Source organism: Phlebotomus argentipes, unplaced genomic scaffold, assembly GCF_947086385.1.
Source record: "Phlebotomus argentipes unplaced genomic scaffold, Phlebotomus argentipes genome assembly contig_15, whole genome shotgun sequence".
Classification (NCBI taxonomy): domain Eukaryota; kingdom Metazoa; phylum Arthropoda; class Insecta; order Diptera; family Psychodidae; genus Phlebotomus; species Phlebotomus argentipes.
The window spans coordinates 12148053-12172026 of record NW_026776181.1 but is presented as its reverse complement, the minus strand read 5'-3'; the positions used below and the strand labels follow the sequence as shown (position 1 = coordinate 12172026).

General features: G+C 40.8%; 7 protein-coding genes across 9 annotated transcripts; 4 read left to right on the top strand and 3 right to left on the bottom strand.

Moving 5' to 3' along the window:
• The first annotated feature begins 43 nt into the window (after positions 1-43).
• On the top strand, positions 44-3128 carry LOC132261423 (uncharacterized). The gene is made up of 4 exons (XM_059760233.1): positions 44-992; positions 1645-1809; positions 1874-1929; positions 2357-3128. Exons 1-4 carry the CDS (start codon positions 929-931, stop codon positions 2507-2509), a joined length of 438 nt encoding a protein of 145 aa, XP_059616216.1. The 5' UTR covers positions 44-928; the 3' UTR covers positions 2510-3128.
• A 390-nt stretch (positions 3129-3518) lies between these two features.
• LOC132262456 (protein mitoshell) lies at positions 3519-5170 on the top strand. Its single transcript, XM_059761729.1, has 3 exons — positions 3519-4616; positions 4685-4828; positions 4888-5170. The coding sequence occupies exons 1-3, from the start codon at positions 3519-3521 to the stop codon at positions 5008-5010; spliced, it is 1365 nt and encodes a 454-aa protein (XP_059617712.1). The 3' UTR covers positions 5011-5170.
• An 87-nt stretch (positions 5171-5257) lies between these two features.
• LOC132262032 (N6-adenosine-methyltransferase non-catalytic subunit) lies at positions 5258-6704 on the top strand. The gene is made up of 3 exons (XM_059761149.1): positions 5258-5407; positions 5491-5655; positions 5717-6704. The coding sequence occupies exons 1-3, from the start codon at positions 5342-5344 to the stop codon at positions 6668-6670; spliced, it is 1185 nt and encodes a 394-aa protein (XP_059617132.1). The 5' UTR covers positions 5258-5341; the 3' UTR covers positions 6671-6704.
• LOC132262033 (coiled-coil domain-containing protein 97) lies at positions 6680-7844 on the bottom strand. Its single transcript, XM_059761151.1, has 2 exons — positions 7733-7844; positions 6680-7664 (listed from the first exon to the last, which is right to left on the bottom strand). The coding sequence occupies exons 1-2, from the start codon at positions 7775-7777 to the stop codon at positions 6714-6716; spliced, it is 996 nt and encodes a 331-aa protein (XP_059617134.1). The 5' UTR covers positions 7778-7844; the 3' UTR covers positions 6680-6713.
• A 235-nt stretch (positions 7845-8079) lies between these two features.
• LOC132262031 (ATP-binding cassette sub-family C member 10) lies at positions 8080-12766 on the top strand. The gene is made up of 3 exons (XM_059761148.1): positions 8080-8193; positions 8264-9321; positions 9384-12766. Exons 2-3 carry the CDS (start codon positions 8301-8303, stop codon positions 12743-12745), a joined length of 4383 nt encoding a protein of 1460 aa, XP_059617131.1. The 5' UTR covers positions 8080-8193; positions 8264-8300; the 3' UTR covers positions 12746-12766.
• A 79-nt stretch (positions 12767-12845) lies between these two features.
• On the bottom strand, positions 12846-13618 carry LOC132262034 (guanine nucleotide exchange factor MSS4 homolog). Its single transcript, XM_059761152.1, has 2 exons — positions 13252-13618; positions 12846-13184 (listed from the first exon to the last, which is right to left on the bottom strand). Exons 1-2 carry the CDS (start codon positions 13381-13383, stop codon positions 12945-12947), a joined length of 372 nt encoding a protein of 123 aa, XP_059617135.1. The 5' UTR covers positions 13384-13618; the 3' UTR covers positions 12846-12944.
• A 574-nt stretch (positions 13619-14192) lies between these two features.
• Positions 14193-23973, bottom strand: LOC132262762 (protein phosphatase 1 regulatory subunit 14B). Of its 3 annotated transcripts, none has more exons than XM_059762168.1 (6): positions 23649-23973; positions 23487-23579; positions 16737-17023; positions 16285-16359; positions 15794-15835; positions 14193-15697 (listed from the first exon to the last, which is right to left on the bottom strand). In XM_059762168.1, exons 3-6 carry the CDS (start codon positions 16953-16955, stop codon positions 15656-15658), a joined length of 378 nt encoding a protein of 125 aa, XP_059618151.1. In that variant the 5' UTR covers positions 16956-17023; positions 23487-23579; positions 23649-23973; the 3' UTR covers positions 14193-15655. The 3 variants fall into 3 exon arrangements, with proteins under 3 accessions (XP_059618151.1, XP_059618153.1, XP_059618152.1); XM_059762170.1 differs by having other exon boundaries at positions 23487-23568; XM_059762169.1 differs by lacking the exons at positions 23487-23579; positions 23649-23973 and adding an exon at positions 20771-21243.
• Position 23974: the final 1 nt, after the last annotated feature.

Here is a 23974-nt window from a genome sequence, read left to right as displayed (position 1 = left end):
CAGCTGTTATAATTTCATTTGTACAAATGTGAGTCAATTGGTTGAAGTAATTAGCGCTTATTTACTTGCGCGGAGATTAGTGTCGAGCTGTTGCAATGCGATTTATGTGATATAGAGAATGATATTTACCTTCTATGACTCCTTTGTTATCGCAATTTTAACTTAGTCTCACGTATTCTTATCTAATATTGCGCAAATGAACAATGCACTTGACGGATTTTAATGTCGTATTTGGAGTGGATTGCAAATAGAAACAGGATTGCACGCCTTTCTTGCGATGTGTTGGCTATTCGGGAACTGTATGAGTCTGCCGAAATAGAACTATGATTTTTAAGAGCATCACATTGTATTCCGTTTAACTGATTGTAATGTATTCCATCCGGTGTATTTGGACAGCCCAAAGTCACCCAGAGAGCAGCGTTGGCGCGAATGAACAATCACTGACCACATTGTCCAGCAATTGTTGGGAATCATGCCATTTGACTGGATAAGGTGTGCGGAATAAGGAGTGCTCTGACTCTGGAGGACTCTCTTTGTATTCGCGAGTGGCGCGCAATTATTTCCCTCACGAACACTTGTGAAAATTCTCACACACAGCGGAAGATTCTAACGACATCGATACTCTCTCTGCGTAGTGTTCAATGCGCTCTCAAATTTGACCAACATTATTCGCGGGAGATGCGATAGTGTCGTTTCTCTTCGTGGAGTGTTCAGAAGCACAGCCAGCATCCGAGAGTCTTCATCTCTGATCTGTTCTTTTTTCTACAATCCCAGTTCACTTTGGAATATTACCTAACATTCTTGCTGCCCTGAAAAGGACGCGAAGAGAAAAGGATACAAGAGGATTTTTCCTGCAAAATTCCCACCCAGTGATTTGTCTCAGTTCCACCTTTGAAACTCCCTTGCAAAGGACGAAAACCAGAGAATTATGGCGGCAATTCGGGAATTGTTCCTTATCACCTTCGTCACCCTGATGTGTTTTGCAAAATTAGGTGAGAATCATTGTGGAAAATCCCGTGAAAGGATTTGCAAAAAATATCGAGTGTTTATTCTCAAAGTGTTGTGTGACTCCTCCGGACCCTTATTGACCTTTTCCAGTGCTCTCTAAAAGGGAAATGATGAGTGGTCTACGCGGAATTAATTAACAAAATTGCTTTTAATGAATTGAAGTGGAGATTATTGTGTTATGAGTTCGTAAATATGGTAATTGCCATATGAATACATGTCGAGCTAATTTTTTCTTCAAGCCTATGCACAATTTTCACCATACAAGTGCCAATGTAGGAATTTTACACGTCCAAATGGGTCAAGAACTCCCAATTCGGAGTCACAATTACCTGCTGACTTGCTATGGAAAATTGTACCGGAATCATTAAAGGGGGCACACAACAATAAATATTTCATTGCAATTCTCCCCATCCGCCCTTCTTTGCTGTACAGTGTGCTGAGAAAATCATTCTTTTTATCGATTCTCGCCACAGTGCGCAAGTCAAACTCCCATTGTGATGGAGAAGAAATCTCTCCCAGTGAGACTCTCCCCTCGATGATGAGTAAATCACGCGACATCCCCATCGATTTCCTTTGGCGGGACACACACTCTCTCTCACTCTCACCCTCTCAATGGAACAAATTCTGTCTCTGCAGGATCCGCAATCCGTTGCTATGAGTGTAATAGTCACACGGATGTTCGCTGTGCCCAGGACATCCCTCCGGATGAGCTGTCAATCGAGTGCGGGGACCACAAGCACGGAGTGGCGTACACTTTTTGTAGGAAAATCACTCAAGTCATTGAATTCTCCGTGAACAATTGTAAGTCTTTCGCACACAGCAATCTGTGCCAAGAAAATACTGAGAATTGTATTCCTCCCCTCAGTGCCTCCCGATAGCCGTGTCATTCGTGGATGTGGCTGGGACTCCTCATCCTATAAGGTAAGGTCAATCATGAATTTCACGCCCCTACAAAATGGCCCTCGTGGAAAGTTACTTTGTTGTAAATTACATAATTCACTTGCCAATGTATATATTTGTTATCAATCTATTTTACTTTGATATTTTTTCAACTAGTTGCCCATTATTGTTTGTTTGTACTTGAGGCAAAGTTTATGAAATCATGAGCTCATTCATCATCACAAAAATCGTCTACTAAGTCTATACAACATTTCCTACAGCTCATAACGATAATAATGTATATAAATAACCGCAATTTTTGAGTAAAAAATTGTAAAATTATTCATATTAATTGGGAGACGACAATTTGCTGTCGAAAAATACTCTAATTTTAAAGCCTTTTTATCTCCGCATAAAATCTCCTCCAATTTTAGCAACTAAAATTTTTTTTTATTTTTGCATTCTCCAGGATAAATGCTACCAGAGATCTGGCTTCGGCGGTCGCTTGGAAGTCTGTGCTTGCTCATCGGACAACTGCAATGGTTCTGTCTCAATGAGGAACATCAGCGCAGCTTTTGGCCTTGTCATGGTCGCTCTCGCATCACTCTTCTCTCGATGGTAATTTAGTTATTGGAGGCAGAACCGAAAAGCTCTTTTTTTAGACATCCACACGAGATGCCAGTATGATTTCCTCCACGCCAGGCGACTAATTTTAGGAGTTATATTAGTGGAAAAACTTGCGACACTTCCCCTATCTGCAACTTGAATGTTTTGAAAATAAGATTTAGTGAAAAGACCAAAAGGCTATCAAGTTCGTCTCGTTTGACTACACCAGCATACATCAATGGAGGAAAATATTTATAATGAATAATCATTCTATAGAGCAGTACATAGAGATTATAGAGAAATCGTTCTCCCCCCTTATCTACGTACTAAATATAAATTAAAAATATAGATGCGTTGTATATATTGAAGAGTTTTACATTTAAATATTTGTGCCTGTTTTATTGTGAATTTATGGAGTCGTCCTATGCTTTAATAATTAGATGAGAAGTGTACAATTGTAAAGCTCGCTATCACAGTAATTCCTTCTTTAACCTCTCCTGAGTATCTTAATTGTATGAGAAAAATATCTTCAAATGAGATAAGATCGTTCGTAAACTGCCATTCTTTTGAGAGTTAGAAAGAGAGAGAGAAATTTAATTATACGAGAGTCATCAATAAAGAGAGTTTAATAAAAATTTTAAGAATCGAGAAAATCACGTCTTTCAGTGGAAAAGCGCGGTGCGCAGATTTTTCCCGCCAAAAAGCGCGGGAAGCGCGCAAAGTAGGCCGTGAAAATTCTGTCACTCGCTTTTCACACATTTTCTCCGCGTGGGTACGCTAAGCTGATTTTCACTTGTGCAGCGATATTCTGGCTTATTTTCCGAGGTAGGTGCAAATATGTCGATATTCCCAATGTGCAATCTTTGGTGAGGAGTCGTGCTGAGTGGCGGGATGAGAAATATAGCGACCACGTGCTACAATTTGTTCCATCCACCCACGCGCGTCATGGCGTCTATTTCCTGTCGGGGGCATGCACTCGCATGCTGAATCACCTCATTTGCATTTAATTGCAGCAAATACTGGAGATGGAGCACTACAAACTGACCTCTCAGTCGTCAGAGCGCCAGAAGTCGCCATCCAATGACTTCCCATCACTCATGGATTACTCTCAGTTTGCCGCTCAGAGTTTTCTTCCACTGTCTACACCTTTGGCCCCAATTACGCCGCTCGCGCTCACTCTGCCTCTCATCTACGGCCAAACCTCTAAGCCCAGAGCTTCCGCTGATGGCAGACCATTCAATATCAGCGGGGATTTCGGACCGAGGCGCAATCCCGAGATAACCAAGGCTCAATTCACCAGCGTGGCGCTGAAGGGATGCGAGATCGCAGAGAAGATCCTCAATAATCACAAGAATCGACCATGCTTCAAGAAGATTGATAGCCTTTGCGCGCGTCTCAAGCTGGACGTCTTGCGCACAGACAGCGTCCTGGCCAACATCAATTCCCAGGGAATCGCGTGGGCTGTGAAAGACATGATCTTCACCTTTACTCGCATCATCAATGCCTGGAACATTATGAAGGGCTACATGTATGATGTTCAGCCCGGCCTCAAGAAAGTCAAGGAGTCCTGCTCCGAGGACTTTGACGAGAGCTTCAACCGGTGGGAAGAAGCGAGCCTGGCTTTCCTCAAGGAACTCGTGGAATCCTACGAGAAGCTGGATCACATGGTTCAGACACAGAAGAGTCGCCACGGTTCGAACGGCAAGAGAGAGGAAGAGAAGCCGAAGCAAGGCAACTCCTCGCATCAATCCCAGGATGAGATTTCTGATGTCTTTTCACAGATGAGTCTCTTCCAAATGATGCAAACCAGTGCTGCCGATGGCGGAGGATATATGCGCACTGGAGTTTACAATTCTCTCCAGACAACCGCCTCAAGCCAGCAGATCAATCCAGATCAGCTGCTTCAGTGGGAGCAAAGCGTTTTCTCGCAGAGAAATCCCACTCCTGTCGCGGCAGAAGCGCCCGTAAAGCTTCTATCAAAGCCTCTTCACGAAGAACTGACTGATGACAAAGCGAAGTTCGCCGGGGACTCTGAGCAGATGCTGATCCTGATCTTGCTCTCCAAACTCTATGAGATGAAGGATGCTTCGCTGTTCTTCAACAAGCACTTTACGAAGAATTACGTGAGAGAGAATTTCATGCTTCTCTATTTGAATGACTTTCAAAGGATTTTCTTCGGTTCTCTTTTTAGGTCCCAGATTACGTGGCGTCGGCTTTCTCTTGCAATGATATAAAAACAATCATGATGAGTATCGAGAAGCACAGCTATTTGACTTTGATGACGATTGTCAAGGATCTCGCGGCAATCATCTATGATGCAAAGTCTTATGTGAAGGTAAATAGAATTTTACATTAATTAGTAATTTAGATAATTCCTCTTCGTAATCCTTCAAGGAGCATCCAGAGAATGATTTCTTGGCTTCTAACACCAGAGCTTTTGAGAACGAGTTGAAAACTATTCTGGGCGAGAGTGTTTTCTCCAATTTCAACTTTGATGAGTTTTTCATTGATCCCTGAAGAATATTGTGAATTGAAGAAAAAAAAACAATATTTCTTTCATTTCTCATTTTAAATAATAATCACAGAACTTGTTAAAATTCCTTGAATTTGTTTAAAGAAATTTGTATTATATTGAAATACTTCTGTAGATAAATAATTGTAAATTTGAATTTTAATAACGAATAGATCCTATAAAAAACACCCGCTTATCCAAGACACTAAATCACGCGCACCGACCTTCAAGTCCTTCTTGTGATCCCAGCGCCCCTAGTGATCTTCTCAGGTATCAATTTCGGTGTTTTGATAATTTCGCTTGTGATTTTGGCTTTTCTTTCAACGCACCAAAACTATGGGAGATCTGTTGAAAAGTGTTAAAGAACGCTCTGTAAAGCGAAAGCGTCTCTTGGCGCAAACGGTAAGTATCAAATATTGTGTGGATTTGTTGCGAAAGCTTTCTGAATGTCACAATAATCTGTTCTAACCTAACTTTGTGACCAGCTTGGGGTTTCTAGTGTGGAGGACTTGAAATATATCCTTGGAACGGCGGAAGTGGAAGAAACATCATCTCCAAGGAGTGTTCGAGATGACGACGACAAAGCGCCGTCATCGAAAAAATCCAACACGGAAAATCTCTTCTATAGAGATTCGTCGACATTTCTCAAGGTATAACTGATGCTTTCCGGATGTTTATGTTCGTCTGTGAAATGTAATTTGATGTTTCCAGGGAACGCAATCGTCGAATCCTCACAATGACTACTGTCAGCACTTCGTGGACACTGGCCAGAGGCCACAGAACTTTATTCGCGACGTCGGCCTGGCGGATAGATTTGAAGAGTACCCAAAGTTGAGGGAGTTGATCAGATTGAAGGATGAGCTAATAGCAGAAACAGCCACGCCTCCTATGTACTTGCAGGCTGATATGAAGTCGCTGGATCTGAAGAGTTTGGGCACGAAGTTCGACGTGATACTAATTGAGCCTCCGCTGGAAGAGTACGCGAAAGGCGGAGCGGCTGTGGCCGGCGGCGCAAGCCGCTCTTTCTGGTCATGGGAGGAGATTATAGACCTGGAGATTGGTGAACTGGCAGCGCATCGCAGCTTTGTGTTCCTCTGGTGCGGCAGCTCTGAGGGTTTGGACATGGGACGCAACTGCTTGCGCAAGTGGGGCTTCAGAAGGTGCGAGGACATCTCCTGGATACGCACGAACATCAACAATCCGGGCCACTCGAAGATCCTCGAGTCCAAGGCGGTGTTCCAGCGCACAAAGGAGCATTGCCTCATGGGAATCAAGGGCACCGTTCGCCGATCCACGGACGGTGACTTCATCCATGCAAATGTGGACATCGACTTGATAATATCGGAAGAGGAAGAGTTTGGCAGCTTTGAGAAGCCCATTGAGATATTTCACATCATCGAACACTTCTGTCTAGGACGCAGACGCCTCCATATCTTCGGTCGTGACTCCAGCATTCGCCCTGGATGGCTGACCATTGGCCCGGAGCTCACGAACTCCAACTTCAACAGCGAGCTCTACGCCAGCTACTATGCTGACAACACCACCACCGGCTGCACCGATCGCATCGAGGCGCTGCGCCCCAAGAGTCCGCCTGCCAATGGTGGAAAGGTGATCCGCGGTCGCGGCAGGGGAGGATTTTCACGTGCACGTGGACGCGCTAGATAGTTAACTGGGATAAATATTAAATTACTTTTTTACTCACACAAAACTACAGTTGTTTCTGGAGTGGCGTTTGGTGACTCAAATGAGCCATAAATACGTCCAATTCATCCTCACTGGAGGCTTCCTGAACATTATGATATCCAGCATTGCCCGATTCTGAGCTGTCCTCAGCATCGAAGTACTTTTCCTCCTCATCTCGACTGCAAATGGCATCGTTATCATAGTCAGGATTGTTGTCCACTGCTGAGTAATCGAAATCTTTATCTGTTCCTTGGAGGAAATTCGTGTACATGATTCCCATGAACTCCTGCCGTAACAGATCTCTTTCGGAGCTCGTCATAGCTTTCCGTTGACTCTGCCGACTTGTGGAGGAAGATGGCTGATCCTCTGCAAATTCACCCCAAAGACGACCTCGGGGATTGCAATCGGAGCGGTTTGAGGCATCTGAACTGGATGAAGAGTCCTCCTCTTGGTCATTCTTCTCCTGTTTCAACCGTTCACTGTATTCATCGTCCTCAATACCATTCATGAGGACATTTAGCAGAGACGAACTGTCTCTGTTGTCGCGAGATCTCTTCTCCTGCTCAGTCAGGAACTGTCCCACCAGCTGGTCATAGAGCAGAGGCTCCCTATTCATCATTTCTGTCTCTGTGAAGTATGATGAATTCTCAGCGATCATCTTTTGCATGGCAGCATATCTTCGATTCCTCACTTCAACCCCGCGATTCTTGTGCCACTTCCTGAGTCTCTCCAGCTGCTGTCTCACAATGTACTCCTCATCTCCAGTAAGTCCTTTTTCCTCAAAATACACCAAGTTTTCCTGGTCAATGAACTTCCCGAAGCGATCAAGGAAGAGAGAATCCTTCTTATTCCACAAACTCTTCACAATTTCCTCTTTCTCGTCTCTTGTGAGTTCCGGATCGTCAATTTGCTGGCTCTTGAAAAATACTTGATCATTGAGACAAATATTTTCTATTATTTTCCGACGCAATTCATCCTACAAAAAAATAAAATTGCTGCTGTGAAATTCGCAATCTCGCGCGCGAATCAAATAATTTTTATTACCTCTTCAGTGACAACAGCGCCTTCGTCGAGTATAGTTGGAAGCATTTCTGACAGCACGTGTGATTATTTTTATTCTCTTCTTTTTGAGGTGTTTTACACAAAAAATAGCTTTTACAATTCGTTAATCAATAGTTAAATGGGCCGAGTAACTCGCGGTCTTGTTATTTTACGTAAAATTATTTGTTTATTGTGTGGTGCACAACGAATATTGGAGTGAAACGCAAATAGAGAAATCGCACTGGAAGGCGGATGACGAAGTGCTGCTTCAGCGCCATGAGCGACATTCCGTGGCGGGGCGCAAAATAGAATTTTTGGCGGGACTAGTTTAAACAGAAGAACCGTTGGCAGAATCCTTCCAAAATCTTTTATTTTGTAATTATTTTGCACAAATGAGTGAACGCTCAACATTACATGTAATCGAGGTGGTTTCCTACACCACAAATTTCTGAAATTTCACGCATGTGAGTCATAGTTTTTCCCCTTGCATAGCAAGACTTAGTGATTTATATACTTTACTTTATCTCTCTTCAGTTTCTTGGAGTCGTCGGCAATCGAGTGTAAGAAAACAATGGACAGCACAGATATAGAGTTGAATATACCGTCTTGGGCGCAAATTTGGGCGGAAATCTGTCCAGTGGAGAAACGTGGAACCAACACTTTGGATGAGTGCCAGCAAATTTGCCTCCAAATTATCATTCTGGTCTTCATTTCGGCAGCCTCGGCTTATCACTTTGGCCGTCAGCTCTACACTGTGGTGCGTACGCGAAGGCAAATCTGGACAATACGCGCAAGAATCGCCATCGTAGGTTCTTTAGGCATTCTGCCAGTGGCCAGAACGTATTTCAAACTCACGAATGACGTGACCATTTGGCCTATAGACATCCTTCTGTCGTGTTTCGAGTGCATCACGTGGATTGTGCATCTCGGATTCCAGCTGTCCCTGCGGAGACGCGGCAGCGTCAATTCCCGCGGGCCACTCATTATCACAGTCTTGTGGGCTTTTGCCTTTGTGCTCAGCATCACATGGCTGCAGGAAGGTCTCAGCAAGCCCAACTGGGGTTGGCGTCTTCCGACTCTAGTCCTGCAATTCCTCTACGGTCTGACGTTGATACCGGCAGGCCAAGGCAGACTTGTCACGCGCTTGAATCGCGATGAGGAAGAGCGCCAGGCTCTGCTGAGCAATCGATATGTGCGCTTCCAACAAGGAGCTGAAGAGGCTTCTCTCGGCCCAGCTCAGGATGGTGTGGCGTGTCTCTCGAGATTACTATTCTACTGGGTGAATGATCTCATTGAGAAAGGCGTGGAGGGTGCGCTAAGGAAAGTAGAAGATCTTTTCGATCTGCCAGACTGTCTCTCAATTGTGAGTATAACTGAGAGATTCCAGAAGAGTATTGATCAGACAAAGACAATATTCTGGGCACTGCACAAGTCATTTGGCCGGGAATTCTACACTATTGGTCTTCTGAGATTTCTCGGAGACATTTCTGGATTTGCTGGTCCACTGCTCCTCGGTGGATTGATTGGAGAGGAGACTTCAGAAACCTCGCCATTTCTCTATGCTTTCGGTCTCTTTGGAAGTGCAATTGTCGGTGAGCTATTCAAATAGATATAATTCACTGTCTGTGATAAACTAATCACTGTAATCTTTCAGCTGCAATCAGTGGTGTGCACTTCAACTGGAGAATATCTCTTGTCACGATGAGGATGCGCGTGGCCATAGTCACGGCGATCTATCGGAAATCTCTGGAGGCGCGCGGCTTGAAGAATGCCCGACCAGACATTCTAAATCTCATGTCAACAGACACAGATCGCATAGTGAACTCCTGCGTGAGCTTCCACTCCTTCTGGAGCATCCCATTTCAACTCTTCACCACACTTTACCTGCTCTACACTCAAGTTGGTGTGGCATTTGTTGCTGGCGTGCTGTTCGCCGTGGCTCTGATCCCCATAAATCGCTGGCTCGCTCTGAGAATAGCCAAACTGTCCCAGGGACTGATGATGGCAAAGGATGCACGAGTATCTCTCTGTTCAGAGGCCTTGGCAGGGGCGAAGCAAATTAAGCTGTACGCTTGGGAAGATATCTTCGTGAAGAGAATCAAAGAGTTGCGAGGCACAGAATTGAAATTCCTCGCCAAGAGGAAATACTTGGATGCCGTTTGTGTGTACTTTTGGGCAACAACGCCCATTCTTATGTGCCTCCTCACATTCGGCATGTCCGTGCTCACGGGAAACATCCTCACGCCGGCCACAACTTACACAAGTGTGGCTCTGCTGAACATGCTCATTGGGCCACTGAACGCCTTTCCTTGGGTGCTGAACGGCCTCACCGAGGCGTGGGTGTCGCTGAAGAGAGTGCAAGAGCTCATGTCGCTGCCGAACATCGATCTGACGCAGTTCTACTCGCCAGTGGAGAACACAAAGAGCCAGAGGAAGGAGAGACCAGTGGTGCTGTCCATTGAGGATGCGACCTTCGATTTTGAATTCACACGACAACGCGATGGAAATGAGATCGTCGTTGACGACGTGGTGGACTTTCGGCTGGAAGAAGTGTCGCTTGTGGTGAAGAAGGGCGAATTGGTGTGCCTAGAAGGTCCTGTAGGTGGTGGAAAAAGTTCTCTCCTCTCCGCAATTGTTGCGGACTTGAGTTGTGCGAGTGGAACGGTGAGCATTCAGGATCTTCACTCGGGCTTCGGATACGTCGGGCAGTCTCCGTGGCTGCAGAGAGGCACGATCAGAGAGAATATCGTTTGGGGTGCTGTTTTCGATGAGCAACGCTACAAGAGCGTGGTGAATGCGTGCGCCCTGACAGAGGATCTCATGCAACTGGGTGGCGATCATGTGGGCGTCGGTGAAGGTGGACAGACATTGTCGGGCGGGCAGAGAGCGAGAGTCGCTCTGGCTCGAGCTGTGTACCAAAACAAAGCGATTTACCTCATGGACGACGTGTTGTCCGCACTGGATGCTCACGTGGCGTCTCACATTGTGAAGCACTGCCTCCTGGGACTTCTGGCCACGAAAACACGTATCATCATCTCGGAGAATCGCACACTGCTGCTTCATGCTAGTCAGATTCTTCACGTGAACGGCGGCAGAGTGACTCACAGTGAGCTCATGAACGACTTCTCAGACGACGAGACTGAAGAGATGGAAGAAACTGGCCCAGAGAGTGTCTTTACATCCGTCCAACTTGAGGCTAGCATTGACGAGGAGAAGAAGAGCGTGGACAGTATTATGCTGGAGGAGAGTCGCGAGTATGGGACCATTAAATCAGGAGTCATCTTTAGCTATTGGAAAGCGATGTCCAATGCCGTGGCCTTCACGGTTTTCCTCGCCATAATCCTCATGCAGGCGTCCAGAAACATCTCGGACGTGTGGCTAGCTCATTGGGTATCTCAGTATGGCCAAAACACCACTGGAGATCCATCCGTGGGGTATTTTCTGGGCATCTATGCCGGCCTGGCGACATCAAACTCTGCCTTCACGCTCATTCGTGCCTTCCTATTTGCCTATGCTGGCATTCGAGCAGCTCAGCATGTTCATCAGAAACTCCTGAAGCGCGTTTTTGCAGCAAAATTCCAATTCTTCGACGTGACGCCTTTGGGCAGGATCCTCAATCGTTTCTCTTCGGACACTTACACTATCGACGACTCGCTGCCATTTATCTTCAACATTCTGCTGGCACAGATATTTGGGTTGGCCGGGGCCATCATCATCACACTGATCGCCCTGCCGTGGCTAATTCTCCTCATCGTGCCCATGTGTCCAGTGTACGTTAATCTGCAGTCACGCTATCGGCACGCCTCGCGGGACATTAAACGCTTGAGCAGCAACGCTCTGTCGCCTCTCTATGCCCACTTTACGGAGACACTGCGAGGCATGACCACGATACGAGCGATGCGCGCCTCTGGACGCTTTCGGCGAGACTTCCTGGTGAAGGTGGAGGAGAGCACTCGAGCGCAATTGGCGGCATCGGCTGCCCAACAGTGGCTCGCATTGCGTCTGCAATTTCTGGGCGCTACTCTAGTCGGCGGAGCAGGCATTCTGGCGGCTCTCACGTCCACTCATGAGACTGACCCGAGCTTCGTGGGACTCGCTATTTCCTACGCTCTATCCATAACGAGCCTCCTGGGCGGTGTGTTGAACGCTCTGGCGGAGACTGAACAGGAACTGATCGCCGTGGAGCGAGTGAGTCAATACTGCGATCTTGAGGGCGAAGTCAATGCCTCTGGCGGCGTCGATCCACCTTTTGGATGGCCTTGCCAGGGAGTTGTGAGTTTCGACAATGTCGTGATGAAGTATCGCGATCACTTGCCACCCTCCCTCAATCGCGTCTCCTTCGAGACGAGCGCATTCGAGAGGTTGGGCATCGTGGGACGCACAGGAGCCGGCAAGACGTCGATTGTTGCCGGTATCATGAGAGTCGCGCCGCTTGCGCTCGGCAAAATTGTGATTGATTGTGTCGATGTGGCGACGCTGCCGGTGAAAGAGCTGCGAAGGCGGATCGCTCTGGTGCCTCAGGAGCCCTTCCTCTTCGGCGGCACTGTACGGGACAATCTCGATCCGAGGCGAGAGCACTTCGAGTCGGAGATTTGGAGTGCCATTTCGGCGTGTTTGGCGGCACCTTTGGTGCACGGCCTCGGCGGCTTGGGTGGCTTCATCTCACCGGGAGGGGCAAATGTGTCCGCCGGCGAGCGACAGTTGCTCAGCTTGGCCAGAGCCATGCTTAAGAAGTCCAAGGTAGTGTGCATCGATGAGGGCACGGCCAATCTCAATGCGGCTAGTGAAATCGCAATACGTTCAGTGCTCCGGACGGCGTTCAGGAGCAGCACTGTGATCTTCATAGCTCACCGTTTGAGCGGCCTGCAGAACACTGAAAGGATCTTCGTGATGGACGGCGGAGAAATCGTTGAGAGTGGACCACCGAGCAGTCTTCAGGCTGACCGGAATTCCCTCTTTCACGGCATGCTGCAAGAACAAGCGCTGAGCGATCCTACTTATAAGATGAAAGACTAGGAAATTTCCGAACTGTGTGAATGATACGAACGGTATTTTGTTACTACAAGCAAATATTCTCTGTAATTTATGTTTATAGTACAATACAAGCATTGAATGTATTTTAAATATTCATATTTTATTACCACTTTTGGAGACTTTGCTTACACGCTCGGAAAGGCTTCCGAGTCTTTCAACATGAATGAGTATGAGTCACCTCTCAGACGTGTTTCACGCGGGACAGAGCAACGTAGGATTTTCGGCTGGGAATGTCGTGATAGCCAACAGGCCCCATTTCGCAGTCGGCGCAGACCAGAAATTTGGTGTTGTTCACAGTATGCGAGACGCCAATGTTTTCAAATGTAAACATATCATCTACCATCCAGAACTCCTTGATCTCTTCCGTCTCAGCTTCCGCAGCTGAGGACACGTTCTTCTGCCTCATCAGTGGTAATGAAAACTGAAAGAAGAGACAGAGCTATAATGGATTTTTTGTGGAAGAGGAGCGAAAAGAGGGCAGAACAAACCTGTTGATTGGCAAATTGTGCGTTTTGTGGTCTCAAAATTGACGAATTGCAGAAAGTGCATTCAATTTTCCTCTTATTTTTGCCTTCTTCAACCTCATCACTGTATTTACTTCCATCTAAACTTATCTCCATTGCGTCACAACTTATGGAAATTGAGGAAAATAAGGAAATGCACAAATCAGGAAAAATAATCCAACCGGCCGAGAGTCCACCAAAATTTGGTTATGTGTCAAAATTGAGATGTCAAAACTGAACGAAGTGTTTTGCTTTTTTTGTGTGAAGTCGAAGAGTGTGCGTCTTTTCATTTTTCACTTATTTCTGACTATTTTCCTGAACAAATTCTTATATTAACGTGAAAGGCTCGCAGATAGGTAAGAGATTATTAAATTTGGCGCGTTATTATTTGCGAGGCTGGATCATTTAGTGATAAAACCAGCGGATTTGTGTGCTTTAAAGTTTTTGTTATGTTTCTCGGAAATTTTAAGAAACCTGTGATTGCCTTTATTTTCACAGGTGCGCAAACCATGGAAAAGCCCGCTGAGCCACAGAAGAAGCCCGTGCGGGACTTGAAATCTCTCCCTACTCGTCAATACATAGATCAAACTGTGGCGCCTATTTTGCTGAAAGGCTTGCAGACATTGGCGAAAGAACGCCCTCCGGATCCTGTTACTTTCCTGGCCAACTACTTGCTGCAGAACAAAACGCGCACTGAAGAGAATGCCTCTGCGCCTCAAGTGGAGAATCCATAAGTAAATCCTTGCTTTTTTATCTGGACTTTTGTTGGAAAATTTAAATAAATTCATCGTGTGTGTATATTTCGTCAAGTTTTCAATCATGCCGGCAATTCGTGACACACCCTGTGGTGCCCGGTTGTACAGTTGTTCCCAGAGTTCTCAGGTCTACTCAGAACAGGGCTAAGAAGAAGCTAAGTTAAATAAGAATTGCGTTTTGTGATCATTTTTATTCAATTACATTTTAACGTATAAACATACTGATAATAAATGTAATTGTGTAGTCTCATGCTGGTAAACTACATTTTATGCTACATTGAACTCTGTTGAAACGATATTTCGGAAATTATTGAACATTGACGATCTTTTTCGCATCCCCAATAACAACATTGCACCACACAGCTTCTAAATTTTATTTCTTGATAAATTTGCAAATCCACAGATACGCGGTATTCTTGTTAATATCGTACACTAATTATTTGCTTAATAAATATTTACACTTAAGTATTGGTATATGTTTGGGCTAACAAACATAATGTACCTATATTATTTAGGCATATTTTAATGATATTTCACTGGATTTTGTGTTGATTAACTAAAGTCACACAAAGGTTTTTTGCGCTACTTTTATGCTCGATATCAAACAGTTTCTGGATTCTTATTAAAAATCTTTTCCTCTTGTTATTCTCTAAATGTATGAAAATTATTTTAATTTTTCTTAAAAATAACTTCCATCACTCTGATTTTGCGATGCAGCTGTTAATAGTAAACAATTCTACGTGAGTAACGTAATAAAACATTGAATAGGCATTTGGATGATCTCTTCTAATGATGATGCAGATTATTATGAAAATCTTATAAATCTTATGTGTGTTATGTCATTATCCATCACGTATTCTTCAAATGTTTATAATTTTTAAGCTTTATTCGCTATGAAAATTTTACATAATTTGATAAAATCGTATATTTTATCTTTTACTATTGCATACAAAAAACATCTAGATTTCTTACATTGATTGTTGCTTCCAGGAGTTCATTTGTCTATCTATTACGAAGAAGTGTTGCGATTTATGTCATTTAGGGTATTGATTCGTTGCATAACTCTGAAGCTGTTTGAAGTCTCGTATTTTTTCGGTATGGACTTATCGCAGTATATTTTTTTTATTGAAAATTATGTGTTATATAGGCCAGCAACGGGGTGAGCAATATTTTTCAGTGGGGCAGTGATGAGCCTTCACTATACTTTCATATCTAAAACCATCTTCACTAAAGCGAACTCCTTATCCTCATTTTGCAAACTAAAAGCCTAGATTCCTAACCTAGAGAGATTTTTCTGTAACTAAATTATCGTAGAACCACTGTTTGTCTCTTACAAAATGCCTCGTTACACTAAAGTGTCTATTTTTTAATTTGATACTCTCGCCGTCCATTCTTCCAGACATGCCCATTGCAGACGCTGTTGATACAAAAGTGGAGGGTGATGGTGGGTTTTACGTAATTATAAAATTATTGAGCTAGTCTCCTATGTAGTTCAATTAAATGATTACCGATGGACTATGATGGTAGCGCGATTCTATGCTTACATAATTCGTATGTCTACAATACAGAAATGAAAGTAAGCAAGTGATACTTCTCAACCACAAATTTCCATTTTATAGCGCAAAATGAATTGTTCAAAGTGTTTTGGCACGATCTAGTAAATCACTTATGAATTTCTGTAAATAGAAAGAAAAATAAAGTGTTGAGTGGAATTCTGTTTGGATTGCATTTTAAAATTTCACTTCATATGAATAAACATAAAAGATATTCACCGATATGTCTGACTGAGGCCTTTTGCAGTCTGATAGTAGTGTCTGAAAGAATAGGAGAAAAAACAACATTACTACAGGAGCGGGTATGGAATTTGGAATAGGAAGACGATTACTGAATCCATAGCGCAAATGAAATTAAAATATTTCACGATTTTCACGTTTCGCTTAACGTCCACTTGCTTCTGCTTATAAAATTGATTTCAGTATTCTAATGCTTTCCCACTAATTCACTTTTAAAGTCACATGTGGCAATGTAAAATTAATCTATAAAGACCTTTCATTAATATTAATTAATTGATACAAATCTAGAGGCTCTGTTATGGAAATTTTATGTGCCACTAATGATTGTTGATGTGCAATAATGTTTTCGATATGACGCCAAAAGTGGTAAAATATGACAATCGGCAGTTTCGTCTCTCTAAAGAGGAAAAGAAACTCCCACGAGAGATTCAAATGACGGGAACTTGAGAAATTTTTCCTAATATACTCACGAGAAGATGAGATCTCCGAATGTCATCGGTGTCCAAGTCCAAGATTTCATCAATGTCGACATCAATTACTTCTTCCTACAATCAGAAGAGATTAAATAAACGACTTTATTTATTTAAACATAATAAAAATGATTTGAGAGAGGGAGAGAGTGGGAAAATCAAATACTGGGAAGTTTTGTGAATTGATTTTTCGTGAAATTACTTGCGTAAAACTCCATAAAAATATAGTTTGATCAACACACAATAAACAATAGAATTTGGTCTAATGGACTTCTGACATGAGGATTTTTAATCATCTCAATTCTTTATCAAAGGCCTAATCAATGATTTTTCCACATGCGGCCTGTTGTCTTTCCATTAATAAGGGATTCTTGCGAAAGCGATTTAGCAAAATTAATATATTATCCCTTTCGTGACAGAGAAGAATAAAAGGGAGCAAAAGACAGACTTACCGATGGATCGAACAGCTTTTGCAATTCATCAAAGAGCCACATTTCTACAGCTAGCCGTTTTCTAATCAAGCTCATTTGATGTGACCCATATTTGGCTGTTAGGAACTTTTCACGTCTCTCTTTTACTTCGCCCTTGTCGCTGAAATTCACCCTCAGCCCTGCTCGATTCGGCGAGCGTTCGCAGTCATTATTCATTGATTCCACAACACCGCACTGCATTTTGTATGATAGCTTTCCTTGCGTCGATTCTCCTACTCAATGCTGCTTATTGTATCACAGAAGATTTTCTGTAAAGACGCAAAACAAACCAAGAAGCGTGAGTGAGAAAGATCAATAGACCCATGACATTTTACAAGTCTTCTTTGATGGCGTTGACTTGAAAATGTGTTTTTTTTTTTAATAGAGAGCAATTTGTGTTTAATTAATCAATTGAATTGTTGACTGCAACGGACTGGAGTTAATGTACATAGCACAACATTATACGCATCTGTGAGTGTTTATGCTCATTTAGCAAATGATAGTTATTATTATTATTGTCTGAATAAATATTGAAAAACATTTGAGATTCTTAATTAAAACTCAGAAAGAAAACACATACAAACATCAAAGTTGATATTCTATTGATCGAAAATTTAAGATGCTAACAAATCCTTGTCTTTTGTATTGAAAAGTTTAATACACTGGAAAATAAACATTTATTCAATATCGTTAATTTTGCATAAATATTAGTATATTCCAAATTATTTAAATTTAGCTTACAATTAACGTATTTGAATATCTCTAAACAAATACAGATAAATTATGTCAATATCAAACACTCACTTGACGTTAATTCTTCATTAGTCAATACAATTATCCGCACTCTACACATTTGCCAAGTTATCACAGACTAATTTTATCTGTTGTTTATATTATATGAAGTAATAAAATTGAATAAATTGCAAATAAGCAAATTGCTAGGTATTATTCTTTTCTCGTAATATAATTATTCTATTTTTCATTTTCACGCAATATATGATAAAGTGAAACTGTATTTTATGTACTAAAGGGGCATTTTCCTGGAATAAATCTTTATAAAGTTTGATAATAAATTATACACTGTCATGACTAATTCTTGGTGTTAAAGATATTAAAAACTGCTTTAAATTATTTGTAAATCACTGAAGCTTAGCGATATAAATTCACTTCCTCATGATTCATGCAGATGAAAACTGAATTCTAAAAGTTTCACTATATGTACATCAAGAAAATTGAAGTTTTTGTATTAATCGTGCCAAAATTATGTCAGTACATTTTCATGTTTGATTTAATTATTCAATTAATTCTAATAGGAAGTTTGTAGGCCTAAGACAAAGGCTTTGGTAATGATGAACTCGGTAGCGACAGGGCTTGTAAATTAGAGTAAAAGAATCATTGATATGAGACAGTGAGAGGTCATCTACCGTATATCCGCTTATAAACCATTATGCCTTTGTGGCAGAATGGGTGGAAAGAAATAAACCAACTCAACACAAACAATACACAGAAGGAGCATTTAACATTTTTTTGAAGTGCGTGGGAATGCAATAACAAATAGTGTCTCAGTGAATCTTCCACACACTGATTTGCATATAATTACAGCAAATGAAAGCAGCTCAAGACATCAGGGAAAATTAATTTAAATTGCATTTTCCAATGAAAGTAAAGGAAAAGAGCAGAATTTATCTGTTCAGGCGAATTGTTTACTACAATCTTGGTTTCGTGTCTCACCCACATATAAGGCAGTAATGATAGTTTACTTAATGATACCGAGAAGAATAATTAATAATGCTAACGAAACCTTCCATTGATCTTCAAATATAAGGTGTATCCTTGCGTGGAGGTCACATCAGTGTTTTATGAGAAGGTACTATACATACACAATTAATATGCTTTTGTGAAATTCAGTGGTAAATAACGAATCAGCGAAAGGAGTAAAACGTTGCTATATGAACCATTTTCACACAGCAAGAAATCAATGGAATTAACACATTTCACTCGACGTCATCTGTGGCGTTTTTTCGCACTAAGACTTGTATTAATTAGATGTGGACAAATTTAACACCAAATATTTTTTCGCTCAATATTTCTTTGTTGATTCTCTCTGACATATCTTAAGACTCGTGTATTATATAATGCCAAAATATACTCATTTATTTTATATAATCGTAAGTGCGTAAGTGCGATTAAGTACACATTGAATATGAAATAAAATTCATCACGAGTGCATGTTACATACTAAAAACACCTCTTTCTAAGGATATGGAAAAACAATATGTCAACCAATCATACGCAATGTAAACTTATAAAAAACAAAGCTTTTTCATTGCAATATATATGTGCACTAGCAAGAGAGATTATTATACAATATACTAGTCTAAAAGTTTTATAACTTCACAAAATAAACTGTAGCAAAAAGATGATTGCAACACAATTACGGTCTGATGTCCATTTCTGTTGAAGCCCTCCAAAAATACAATTAAAGCCATTGTGAGAAAAACAGACAAGAATGATTAAAGCAAACCGACTCAGTGCAAATTTAATGAATGAATGAAGAAATGCTGTTGGATGCATGTTAATGTAATTAAGCCACACATTTAAGGGAATTTTGCAAGACAGAAATACGTATAAATAAATGAACTAATGTCTTTTCTCTTCAAGTTCTTGCGTATGTTTCTGTTTTTGAGTGTGATGGCATAATTGTGGATGGAAAAGGCGAAAAATTCAGAAGTTGTACAGAGCAGTTGGAAAACAACTCCGAATCAGGCCATCGACAGAAGGAACTAAATAGGTTTATGGGGGGTAATAATTTGAGATCAATTACTCAGAATCAATATCAAAGAGACCTCAATTCTGACCCATTGTTTTAGTTTAGATGGACTTTAGCTTAATTTGCGTCCATTTTGGTAGAATTGAGGGTTATAAAGTTTTAATCTTGGTTCTAATTGAACATATAATAACATTAAACACGAGGAAGTTCGGGGAATTGCTCTTATGCGGTATCGTGCACATACACACAGCTTGCGCTCTCAATCGATTCACTATGTGCTGGAGAAAGATTATAAAATTTATAACAACGAATTCCGCACAGTAAATGAGGAAAAGTCTGTTATTTTTTCATTCAATTGTTTAATCATCAGTTTCTTATCATGTTTTCGAACGTGCTCACACGTAAAGCTCGAAGATATGATGGCAATGATTGCTTGTTGCTTAGTGAATGACTCAACTGAAAGTATGAATGTCTGTGCGGAAGAATGAGGTAAAGGTAAGTATAAATTGATGTAATGCACAAGATTGAGTGGTGATGAAAACCAAGGGAAAATAACTCGTTGTCAAATTGTTTGTAAATTGCAAATAGGGAAAAATTTATTAAAGCCATCACCATTGAGCAATCATAAGGAAAAAAAAGTCTGCTATGCTTTGTTCTTTTTTGCGATAGGTGCACAATTTTAATGGTAATCTTTGTATCATCAACACACACACGAGAAAATTTCATATATAGTCGATTCATGGTGGCATCATTTCTTTTCATCGGCAATTTCAGATGAATCTTCACACACAAACTCGTTTTCCGCTTACACCATTTGCCTTCTTAGCATAAGAACTTATGTATGTACAGACATATTGTTCTTATATACTACATATATTGTGTTGAACTTCTTGTGTAATTATTTGGCATTTTCTTGACTCTGACTTTTGTGAATTACATACAAAAAGTCTATTTGCTGTAAACTGTCACTGAAAAATCAAACTGAGCACACACAGAATAGGTAGAATTTACATTTTTAGCTTCCGTTATTATCTTAGAGTTGGCATAAACACAAGCACTAACTTTGTGGCTTTCACTTCTAAATATACATATTTTTCTTGAAAATCACTAAAACATATTTCATTTCTTTTCCCCACCGTAACAGTGTCAATGAATTCAAAATGTGAGTTATGTTATAGGTATGTTTATAATGAAATTGTAAGAAAAAAAAACTAGATTATGGGTATATTTTAAAACAGATATTTACCACATCCCTCACGTAAGTTTCTGTGTAAAATCGAGAAACTTTGAACTCTGCGTGAAGGGCAAAAAAATCTTCAATCACTATAGGTTAATCCTATGCCTTCTGGATGTCTTGAATTCAATTTTCACATGAGTCGGAGAATAAAATGGGACACGTCTTCAACTTCAAATTTCACAACAATATTTTAAAGCTGGCAATAACACGATTTTTTTTCAGCACGTTTGCGCGTTTCTGCCTCGAATTTCTCTTTCTCTCCTGTGCAATAATATCAATTATTCTTATACATCGATTCAAAAATCACTCACTTTTCACTGGGTGTATATATACCGTTTGTAAAAGAATGTTTTTTTTTGTAATTCAAGAAAAAAAAATCTCTCTCAGATGCTTTCTCTCTCTCGCGCTTCTGATCTGTGTGGCTTTTGTACCGATTTTCGCGCTATGCGGACGAGAAGAAGTTTCCACGAGCAACCAGCAGCGACTGAACTTCAGTTGAACGGTCGGTGTTTATCGAACTTATGTTGCTGGCTAAAGGGGAGCCACGTACACATGCACACACGGACTGACGCGTGGAAAGATGGGCACAATGATGGGGAATCACGAACCATCATTGGCGAAAGAGTCACTATCCGAGATGTAATAAAAGTATCAGCTTGAGAGACAATTCTCTTGGAGTCTCGAGGACCCCCTTGACTGAATGCATTGTGGATGAGGTGAGACACTTGTGAAACCACTTCAGGGCTTTGTCTCATCTCGGAATTTACGTACAGATAGCTCTCTTGGTGGGAGTTCGTCTCTGGCATTGTACATATGTGTTTTCTCCTCAATGATTTCATTTGCAAATTATCGCTTTTGCTGGGGTCTTATAAAAATTATAAATTCTACAGTCATCACTGACGGATGTAGAATGGGCTGCTCTTGTACTTGTACGCACCGGTGAGACCACTTTGCTGGAATGTCATCATCATTGGATATCATCAATGAGAGACCAGCACATCAGCAGCAACAAATATGTGAATTCAGCGGGGAAAATAAGAATATGAGGAATAGTGATATACAAAAAGTATGAGGTATATTTTGTGCGCTTGCTCTCAGTTCACATTTAATGCTTTTCGGCTGACTTTCTGTACAGCATACAAACACCTCATTTCGAGAATTGTGGGAAGGAGAAAAATTCAGTAAAGTCACATACACATGCGACACCAGCAGACTCATTGGGGGGATGGAATAAAAGTAATTATGTATCTTCTGCTCGTAGCATTGTACATAAACTTGTACATAAACTGTGAATCTCATGAGATGAGACGCATCAAATTGAAATTAATTCCCATCACACTGGCTACCAATGAGTGGAAATTTCCTTTCCTTGCGCTATTTTCTTGTTCACAATTTCACAATAGTTTTGCAATACGAGAACATATTGGGTTCGAAATTCTCATGAGAATTTTCTGCTTATTTTCTTAATTAACATAGAACAACCAGCAACTATGTAGAATTCCTTTGCATACTATAATTATAGTGTTAATAGATGAGTTGAATGACTAATAAGCTTTTCCTAGAATTAAAATCTTCAAAAATACTTTTCTCGGCATATCAAACGAATCTATTTCACATTTCCCTGACAAATTTGAGGAATTTTGGCAGAAATCCAAAATAAATTGTCACGGAATGAGATCACGGGAGAAATTGAGATTTCTTTTTAATCTTCAACTTGCTTGACTGAAATACATAATTGAACACTGAGCAAATAATTGTGATGAGTATAAGATTCATGGTGATTTTTTTTAGTGAATTATCAAGTTTAGTTTTGGCAAAATTCCTCAACACATGTTTCTGGTTGTGAACTCATCAAGACGAGTGATATATGCAAGAATAATGCTTCCTGCTGAAGAAGCACTTCACTTGCAATTATTGTCGCTTGGTTACAAATTAATTCTCTCATGCATAACATAATACGATAACAGCACTGTTATAACAACTCGTATTATTCTTTGTGGAAGGAAATATTTTTTTTTTATGTCGTGATCATTTCCACTGTGTGAGTGTCGATAAGCTTCTTCTGTGCTGAAAGTAAAACATTTCTGCTGTTCTTTTTTCGTTAAATTTTGTCCAAAAATGTACCCGCATCCTTCATAATAAAATTCATGCTTTTATTGAAATATTGTATAAGGTTAAAACACCTTTATAGTCAATATTTTTGCCATGATGTTACACATTATATCTTACACATATTCTGGCCTTTTTCGACTTTGCAAAACCCTGACAGATGCCATCGAAAAATGTTGCAGTCAATTAAAGTAAATTGGTATCTTTCTGTGGTGTTCTTTCCCCTTTTATTCCGTTTGCCCACCGTTTCACATGAATACTTTTCAATGAGCAAAAAATACGCGACTTGTCTTTCATTTAGACTTGGCTCTCATTTAATTTTCATCAAAACGGATTATAAAACTTTTTGGTTAATTGATCATACACATTTGTCTCTATTACCATCATTTCGTCATTATATTCACCCTCCCAACTTCTGATTTAATGATCATTTAATGAAAGAAAAACGAGCAAAGAAACAAATAAACAAAGACGAGAGTAGATTTTCAAACTCCAAAGCAAAAGTATAAATGGAATACAAGAGAATTTCAGTAAACTTTTACGAACTTTTAATTATCATTTGAGAATACATTACAAGCAAAAATTCTTGAAATTTAAAATTACTTGTGAGTCTTACCTGGTTTTTATGCACCTTAGTTGACTTTTTATGTATGATGCTTGGGAGAACTTTTCTTTGTTAGATGACTAGTCGGATGTTTCTGTATCAAAACTTAGAGAAATTTTTGGAATATTTGCAAATTTTTAATGCACAAATGCAAAAAATCCGTCTGCTTCTTACTTTCTTAGCTTAAAATGAAGATTTCATGAATTTTCTTATGACTCAAACTCAGATCCGCCCGATGAGTTGACTTTTTTTTTACACTTTATCGATGTACCAAACCGACAAATTGCTAGCCAAATAACTTCCTGAATCAATTATCTGCAATCTAGCGAGATTTTCTAATAATAATTGTTCACGAAGACAAGAAATTTTTATTGTCTTGAAGTTTGGCAACTGTATTGGAGTTTCACTAGAACTTTTTCAATTTATATAACAAATAGAAGTATTTGTTATCAGACAGATGAAGAGTCTCGCTTGGACCGACTGTGCAAAAGGCATAAAAG

Bases quoted from the DNA above. Each gene is read 5' to 3' on its own strand.
- LOC132261423 (XM_059760233.1), top strand. From the start codon at position 929: ATGGCGGCAATTCGGGAATTGTTCCTTATCACCTTCGTCACCCTGATG. The intron at 993-1,644 runs GTGAGAATCATT...CTGTCTCTGCAG, and splicing joins GATGTGTTTTGCAAAATTAG to GATCCGCAATCCGTTGCTAT. The intron at 1,810-1,873 runs GTAAGTCTTTCG...TCCTCCCCTCAG, and splicing joins TGAATTCTCCGTGAACAATT to TGCCTCCCGATAGCCGTGTC.
- LOC132262456 (XM_059761729.1), top strand. From the start codon at position 3,519: ATGGAGCACTACAAACTGACCTCTCAGTCGTCAGAGCGCCAGAAGTCG. The intron at 4,617-4,684 runs GTGAGAGAGAAT...TTCTCTTTTTAG, and splicing joins AGCACTTTACGAAGAATTAC to GTCCCAGATTACGTGGCGTC. The intron at 4,829-4,887 runs GTAAATAGAATT...TAATCCTTCAAG, and splicing joins ATGCAAAGTCTTATGTGAAG to GAGCATCCAGAGAATGATTT.
- LOC132262032 (XM_059761149.1), top strand. From the start codon at position 5,342: ATGGGAGATCTGTTGAAAAGTGTTAAAGAACGCTCTGTAAAGCGAAAG. The intron at 5,408-5,490 runs GTAAGTATCAAA...CTTTGTGACCAG, and splicing joins AGCGTCTCTTGGCGCAAACG to CTTGGGGTTTCTAGTGTGGA. The intron at 5,656-5,716 runs GTATAACTGATG...TGATGTTTCCAG, and splicing joins ATTCGTCGACATTTCTCAAG to GGAACGCAATCGTCGAATCC.
- LOC132262762 (XM_059762168.1), bottom strand. From the start codon at position 16,955: ATGCAGTGCGGTGTTGTGGAATCAATGAATAATGACTGCGAACGCTCG. The intron at 15,836-16,284 runs GTGAGTATATTA...CTATTCTTTCAG, and splicing joins TTCGGAGATCTCATCTTCTC to ACACTACTATCAGACTGCAA. The intron at 15,698-15,793 runs GTGAATATCTTT...TTCTATTTACAG, and splicing joins GGCCTCAGTCAGACATATCG to AAATTCATAAGTGATTTACT.
- LOC132262034 (XM_059761152.1), bottom strand. From the start codon at position 13,383: ATGGAGATAAGTTTAGATGGAAGTAAATACAGTGATGAGGTTGAAGAA. The intron at 13,185-13,251 runs GTTTGTTCTGCC...CTCTTCTTTCAG, and splicing joins CACAATTTGCCAATCAACAG to TTTTCATTACCACTGATGAG.
- LOC132262033 (XM_059761151.1), bottom strand. From the start codon at position 7,777: ATGCTTCCAACTATACTCGACGAAGGCGCTGTTGTCACTGAAGAG. The intron at 7,665-7,732 runs GTAATAAAAATT...ATTTTTTTGTAG, and splicing joins GCGCTGTTGTCACTGAAGAG to GATGAATTGCGTCGGAAAAT.
- LOC132262031 (XM_059761148.1), top strand. From the start codon at position 8,301: ATGGACAGCACAGATATAGAGTTGAATATACCGTCTTGGGCGCAAATT. The intron at 9,322-9,383 runs GTGAGCTATTCA...GTAATCTTTCAG, and splicing joins CTTTGGAAGTGCAATTGTCG to CTGCAATCAGTGGTGTGCAC.